This window comes from Alligator sinensis, unplaced genomic scaffold (genome assembly GCF_000455745.1).
Source record: "Alligator sinensis unplaced genomic scaffold, ASM45574v1 scaffold802_1, whole genome shotgun sequence".
Lineage (NCBI taxonomy): Eukaryota > Metazoa > Chordata > Crocodylia > Alligatoridae > Alligator > Alligator sinensis.
Window position 1 is genome coordinate 292842 of NW_005841918.1, and position 8014 is coordinate 300855.

Sequence of the window (8014 nt, forward strand, 5' to 3'; positions counted from 1 at the left end):
CAGGTTTGGTAAAATCTGTGGGCAAGGAGGGGGCCCCCCAGGGGACACTTGCCTGCCTGTACACAAATGCCAGGAGCTTGGGGAATAAGCAGGAGGAGCTCATCCTCCTGCTCAGTGCAAATAATGATGATGTCATAGGGATAATGGAGACCTGGTGGGACTCCACCCATGACTGGACCACGGGTATAGATGGCTATACCCTGTACAGGAGGGATCATGTAGTTTCCCATTAGTGAAGTGGTCCAATAACTGCCTTCTTCTATGAATAAACTAGAGCAACCCTAATTTAATTTTGAGGAAAGTAATTTCACTCTTGTTTATCTCCTGGAAACATACCTCCTCATTATGGTTGATGAAATTGTGACAGCATCATGGCTGGTCTTGTTCAAACTTAGATTTGCGGTCAGAAATGAAAAAGACCTTCATGCACTAACGTTTAATTATAAAAGCACTTTTTGCACTACTCCAAAACCAAACCCATAGTTCTGTGTATTTGGCTTTTTTCTCTTTCAGGTAATGATAAAGAGGTGGAGAACCAACCTTGGCCAAATCTGTACTTAGTTCTGGGAAAGTCTGAGTTTTGGCAAATATGCTGAGGAAAATGTAATGACCAGCAAACCTGAGGCTGAGGCAGCCCAACATTTTATCTCCTGAGTCTAATTTCAAGTTTTCTGACATCTCTTAATTGACTTCAGTGCATGCATTTGATGGCATCACTTTAGTTTTCCAGAAATGCTTGCACAGTTTGGAGGGGGAAAAGAAACCATTTTCTGAGTGGATACCAGCACTGCTGTAACTATCAGTAGTAGATTCATGGCAGAACATGCTCAGATTCCCAGCAACACTGAAACCAACCACAATTTTTTCTTTGAGGTTTGAGATGGTTTGGACTATTATTCTTCTGAAGAGTAGAAAATAGGAGGATACTTTTAACCTATTAAATAGGTACTTTGCGTCAGTCTTTCATCAGTCCCATGGGACGCCCATGCCCGCTACAGGGCCGGGAAGTCCGGGTGAGGGTGATCCCCTGCCCTCCATTAATGCTGACTTTCTGAAGGAACATCTTGAGAAGCTGGATACCTTCAAGTCAGCTGGCCCTGACAATCTTCACCCCAGGGTACTCAAGGAGCTGGCGAGCATCATAGCCCAGCCTCTAGCACGGATCTTTGAAAACTCTTGGCGCTCTGGTGTAGTGCCCGAAGACTGGAAGAAGGCCAATGTGGTGCCTATCTTCAAGAAAGGGAGGAAAGTGGATCCGGCTAACTATAGGCCCATCAGCCTGACTTCTATCCCGGGGAAGATCTTAGAAAAGTTTATTAAAGAGGCCATCCTTAATGGACTGGCCGACGCCAACATCTTAAGGGATAGCCAGCACGGGTTTGTTGCGGGTAGGTCTTGCTTGACCAATCTCATTTCCTTCTACGACCAGGTGACCTATCACCTGGACAAGGGAGAAGAGATTGATGTCATATATCTTGACTTCAAAAAAGCCTTCGATCTGGTATCCCATGATCACCTCTTGGTGAAACTGGCCAGTTGTCACCTTGGGTCCACCACGATCCACTGGCTGAAAAACTGGCTCCGTGGTCGGACCCAGAGGGTAGTAATCGATGGAAGTCACTCATCGTGGTGTCCTGTGACCAGTGGGGTCCCCCAAGGCTCTGTCCTTGGACCCATACTGTTCAACATCTTCATTAATGATGTGGACACTGGAGTCAGAAGCGGACTGGCCAAGTTCGCCGATGACACCAAACTTTGGGGCAAAGCATCCACACCAGAAGACAGGCAGGTTATCCAGGCTGACCTGGACAGGCTCAGCAAGTGGGCGGACGAGAATCTGATGGTGTTCAACGCCGATAAATGCAAGGTTCTCCACCTTGGGGGGAAAAAAACCCACCGCATCCTTATAGGCTCAGCAGTGCTATGTTGGCTAGCACTATGGAAGAAAGAGACTTGGGGGTCATCATTGACCACAAGATGAACATGAGCCTGCAATGCAATGCGGCGGCTAGTAAAGTGACCAAAACGCTGGCTTGCATCCATAGATGCTTCTCAAGCAAATCCCGGGACGTCATTCTCCCCCTGTACTCGGCCTTAGTGAGGCCGGAGCTGGAGTACTGTGTCCAGTTTTGGGCTCCACAATTCAAAAAGGATGTGGAGAAGCTTGAGAGAGTCCAGAGAAGAGCCACGTGCATGATCAGAGGTCAGGGAAGCAGACCCTACGATGACAGGAGGCTGAGAGCCCTGGGGCTCTTTCTGGAAAAGCGCAGGCTCAGGGGTGATCTGATGGCCACCTATAAGTTTATCAGGGTTGACTACCAGTATCTGGGGGAATGTTTGTTCACCAGAGCGCCCCAAGGGATGACGACTAGGTCGAAGGGGTGACCACCAGTATCTGGGGGAACGTTTGTTCACCAGAGCGCCCCAAGGGATGATGAGGTCGAATGGTCACAAACTACTTCAAGATCGTTTCAGGCTGGACATAAGGAAGAACTTCTTTACTGTCCGAGCCCCCAAGATCTGGAACAGCCTGCCACCGGAGGTGGTTCAAGCGCCTACATTGAACACCTTCAAGATGAAACTGGATGCTTATCTTGCTGGGATCCTATGACCCCAGCTGACTTCCTGCCCTTTGGGGCTGGAGCTGGGCAGGGCAGCTATAGAGGCTTCTCCCATGGTTTCCCCCTCCCAGGGAGAGGTAGGCACAGCTGGAGGAGCCGTGGGAGAACCTCCAGCCACCCAGTTATGCTTGCCTCTCCCCAGTTGATCCGAATCACCGAATCTCTTCGAATCAGCGCCAAATCTTCCAAACCTGATTCAGCCAAATCAATTCAGCACAGATGCAAATCCCTGAATTGAATCACTGTCCTTCAAATTGGCCGAATCCAAATCTGAATCGAATACTTCCCTATTTACACAGGCCTATTACATGTGGAATCTGGAGGTGGTTCACTGCTGTTGCTATCAACTCTTGGATTAAGCTTTACCATTCAATGCAGAACATCAGAATTCCTACCTCTAGAGGAGACCAGCTGATGGTTCAGTTTGTCACAAGCACTTTAATTTATACCTTTGATTTTTTTTTTTTGATCTGTGTTTGCCATCTTGACCTAAGGAATCACTGCAGGATTGAAGGTCTAATCTCTCAAGCTACTCTTAAGTAGGTTACATTTTCCCCTCACCATAGCAGCAGAGATCCTCTGCAAAGTACCTAGTCCAAGAAACGCAATAGGCATATTTTCAGGAGTTTCAGAGAGCAAAGTGTATGTCCTTTTATTATAAACAACATACACCACTTCATTCAAGGCTTTACTATCCTAGCTATGTGGATGACACCATGCTGCAGGCAGTAGTAAATATGGTGGAGGGTAGGGCTAGGAGTCAGAGGGCCGTAGAGTAATGGGAGGAATAGACCCAAAAAAATCTCTTTAAGTTCAAGGAGGACAAGTGCAAAATCCCATGCAACTGTACAGGCTGGGGTCCAACTGGCTAAGCAGGTAGCTCTGCAGAAGAGGACCTGGAGGTTACAGTGGACAATAGGCTGAGTATGAGCCAGCAGTGTGCCCATGTTGCCAAGAAGGTTAATAGCATACTGGGCTGCATTGGTAGAAATGTTGCCAGCAGGTCGAGGGAAATGATTATTCCCCTCTATTTGGCACTGGTGAGGCCACAGCTGGAGTACTGTGTCCAGTTTTGGTTCCCCCAGTACAGAAAGCTTGTGGACAAATTGAAGACTGTCCAGCACAGGGCAGCAGAAATGATTAGTGGGCTGGGGACATGATTTATGAGTAGAACCTGAGGGAATTGAGCTTATTTAGACTGGGGGTTTTAATAGTAGCTTTACCTGAAGGATGGTTCCAAAGAGGATGGAGCCAGACTGTTCTCAGTGGTGACAGATGACAGAACAAGGAATAGTGGTCTCAAGTTGGAGCAAGGGAAGTTTAGGTTAGATATTAGGGAAACATTTTTCACTAGTAGGGTAGTAAAGCAATGGAACAGGTTACTGAAAGAGGTTGTGGAATTTCCATCTTTGGAAGTTTTTAAGATCTAGGTAGACAAAGCCTTGGCTGGGATGATTTAGTTGGGGCCGGTCTTGCCTTAATTTAATAGATTTCATAGACATTAGAGGCTGCAAGGGACCTTGAGAGGATCGAGTCTAGCCCCCCTGCCATAGGTAGGAAGTCTGCTGCTGGGCTCATGATCCCAGCAAGATAAACATCCAAATGCCCTTTGAATGAGTCCAGAGTAGGTGCTTGCACCACCTCTGGGGGGAGTTTGTTTCAGACCCTGGACACACGGGCTGTAAAGAAGTTTTTTCTTATTTCCGATAGCGGGGGTTGGACTAGATGACCTCCTGAGGTCCTTTCCAACCCTCATTTTCTATGATTCTCTGATTCTATTCTGTACAGTATGGACAAGGGACTACATCCTAGCACCATAATATGCCATTGTTTATTATAAAGAGCATCTTATATGCATATTCTTGGCAGATCATTCAGGTATCTTAAAGGTGTCAGACTGCCTGTAGGTATGGTCAGACCAGTTTTCCTGAATGGGACTTGACATAAGGGTTTAAAGCCATAAACCTTTGATCTATGGGCAGTAGTCATACCATTCTGTCCAGCCACTAACACTGTTTTTTTTGTAGCTAACATGCTTGCTAGATAGGTGTCAGGGTAGGCTGGTTTCTGTAGCCAGGAACCTTGTTATGTTTTCCATAATGACAATGTGCTGTTAAGGACTTCAAAACTTACTTGCCAAAGGTTAACTCATCTTTTTATGGTTCAGAGCAAAATATCCTCATGCTGTTCTGCCCAAAGTCATATAATCCTACAGAAAAGATGTGGCATAATCTGGACAATCTGCTGCTGTCCGAAAGAAAAAAAGATGCTATTCTTTTTCGCTTTAGAAACCTTTCTGTCCTAATAAGTTCTTTTTTCAACAATTCTCAAGAAACAGAATCCCCATGATTTTTTCTAGGCTTTAGCATTCCTCTAGAAAGCTGTACAATATATTGATATTGCTATAGCTTCAAAGAGACATCTCAAGCATACACAATATTCATGCCAGTCACATTGTGTTTATTTCATTCTGTCCAAAATGCCAGGGCCTATAGGTTTTATAGCTGCTGAAAGCAAGATGTTAAAATTTTGTTTAAATGGATATGTCTGGCAACTGGAAAACCATTCAGAGAAGGATTCAGAGCTTGCTGTAAGGCACTGAGGGAAGAAAAGGTCTGAGCCTCAGAAGCCAAAAATTTGCTGATAATGTTCACATTACTCTGCAAAAGCATTTTTTGTGGAATGCTCTATTGAGTTGGTTGCCAAATAATTATTTACATTTTAAAGATTTTGCTTTGTCTAAGTGAAACATTTCTGTATATTGTTTTTCTGTTGCAATGCAGATGTATTTTGTCTTCTCTAACACTTATTATAACTAAGAATTTATTATCTTAGTTTCCACTTGTTATAAATGAGATAAAGACATGTGACAGTAAGACATTTCTTATTCTGATACGAATTTTGATAATTCTATTTCAGATAGAATTAAATGAGGAATAAAACTGATGTTTTTCTTATAATGTAGTAAATGTTGAGAAGATAATCTAGAGTAAAATTTTTAATTTGTTAATAAAGGAAATGTAAACACACAATTATTATCTTCATGCAAATTATCTGTGACTGAAGTGTTTTGGCAGCTTTGGAAGAATAATGAGGGCTTGAGCTGTGGTGCTGGGCTTAGTCCTGGAACTTCTAGCAAAGAAGATTAGGCTGGAATTCCAGCAAAAGATTAGTCTCTGAACTCCACATGAGGGATGTTACTCATCTGTCATAATAAGGAGAGAAGCTACTAGTGGGAATAGTATTAAACTGCAAACAGTTTTTCATCATTGTGCCAAGCTAAGCAACAGCTCCATAAATTCCTCTGTGAGATTGGCAGTGTCTATATCTGGGGGCCACTATACTACTGAGTTTTCTAGGCTTGTCCTGGCCTTTGTCTCATAGTCATATAGGTCTGTGGTGTTCAAATTATGGCCTGTGGGCTGGATCTGGCCTGTGAAGCAGAGTCATCTGCCCCGTGGGGCTCCCTACAGGTCTTTGATGGCAGGGGAGCAGTGGAAGTATTAATTGCTCTAGGGCTCTCCTGTTGCCAAGTTTTTGAACCCATGGGGAGACCTACAGGCTGGATGACATGGCCTTGAGCACCAGCTTGGTCCAGCACAATGGCTGAACTTGACCCACGGGGTCAGTTTGTGGGCCCAGCCCCATGGGCTGGATCCAGTTCTGTGCTCTGCTTGATCAGCTTGTGTGCTGGAAAGGCTGAGCACCACTGACATAAGTGATCTTATTTATTTGTTTCTTTCTAGGGTAGGGTATCTGCATGTGAGATTGGAGGGGTATTGTATTGTTACTCTATCTTCTCTTTCTGCATTTTGGAGTCTGTTTTGACTTGTGAATTATAGAGTATCCTGTAGTGAATAGTGTTTGGGTAGGGTGGCAGGATGCTTTGAACTGTATCTCAGTGGTGCAAGCAATGTCAAGTTCTTTATAGAAATGAGATCACAGACACTACTGGATTTATTGTTCTGATGACAGTATGAGGGTAAACGTCCTGTACAGATGTAGATAGATTCTGTGTTATCCAAATTCACCAAACAGGAAGTTTAATGGTATTTTACTAGTCATATTTTGATTACTTAATACATTATTAAAGTAGATTGCACTGTTTCTGATACAGGCGAGATTCCTGGATTGTACACAATTGAAGAATTAGAACCACTACTGTCTCCTCTGAAAGACCAAGCTTCACAAGATGGATTTACAGGACCAATTTTCAACTATTTTACATATAGTAAGTGAATTGAAGTATGTGAATTGGAAGTGATTATTACCTAGCAACATGGGTAAAATAACAACACTTGACAAGTATTTACTGAAATGTTGGTAATTTGTGTAAATTTTGAATTTTTGTGCAATTGAAAAAACACACGCACAGTAGGGAACAATGAATTTTTTAGGTTTAGGTCAGGGCTATCCAACTTCTAAGTAGCTGGGAGTTGCATGCCCCATGGACCACACACCCCATGAATGCCCTCCCCCCCCACTGCATCATGTGCCCCCCACCTCCCTGAATTTGTGCCCACAACTGCTCCCCAGTTCACTGCATGTCCATGGCCCATCCCCCCACCACTACACAATGCATCCATGCTGGTGCCCCCAGCTATACCATGTGCCTGCAACCCATTCCACGCACCGCTCCCTCCCCCTACTCTACCATGCACCTCAGGCTTCTCCTCAGCTCCCTGGATTGCCAACTGCCCCACTCTCTGGGCTGGGCTGGAGTAGAAAGAGGCAGCTGGAGGAGGAAGGGGGAGCCTGGAGACTGGCTGCTGTTGCAGCTGGAGTGATGAGAGGAGTGGCAGCTAGGCAGAAGCCTGGGGGCTGCAACTTAACCTTTTGTAGGCTGCCAGTTGGACAGCCCTTGTTTAGGTAAAGGACTCGGTAGAAAAATTGTATTTCTACATGAGATATTGTATCCTTTGTATTTCAAGTAACAATTTTGAATACTGTAGCTGAAAGGAAAGAAAATTTTTTTGTCTCATTTTTTGAACTGGTTGATTTTGTGTAGTTGACAGCAAGTTCAAATGTAGGTTAGATGCAAATGCATTAAGTGCATGAATGACTTTTCACATGTGGGTAGTCCTAAGAAATCAAATGCTTTCAAAATAGGGATTTACTTTCTGGTTTTTATTTGGGTCTTTCAGAGAGCAACACTGGAAAACATCTGAAAATAGGAAAGGATCATTGGTAGAAAACAGAAATTGGCAGGCAGACTCAAGGGCTAGTTAGTTTTTAAAAATCTAATAGTATCTACTTAAATGTTATCAAATCTTTAAAAATTAAAAAAAAACCCCACACTGGAGTATATATTGTTATAATCCAAGACACTAAATTAATTTCTCTGTTTAATATCATCTTAAAAATTTTCTACTATTTAATTATCTTAGTCTTTC

General features: G+C 43.8%; 1 protein-coding gene across 1 annotated transcript in view; it reads left to right on the forward strand.

The window, feature by feature from the left end:
* DYNC2H1 (dynein cytoplasmic 2 heavy chain 1) overlaps window positions 1–8014 on the forward strand; it is a 430803-nt gene that overhangs the window by 92828 nt on the left and 329961 nt on the right. Inside the window, 1 exon segment of the mRNA XM_014517608.2 lies at window positions 6739–6852. Within this exon segment, the coding sequence (XP_014373094.1) occupies window positions 6739–6852 (114 nt within the window).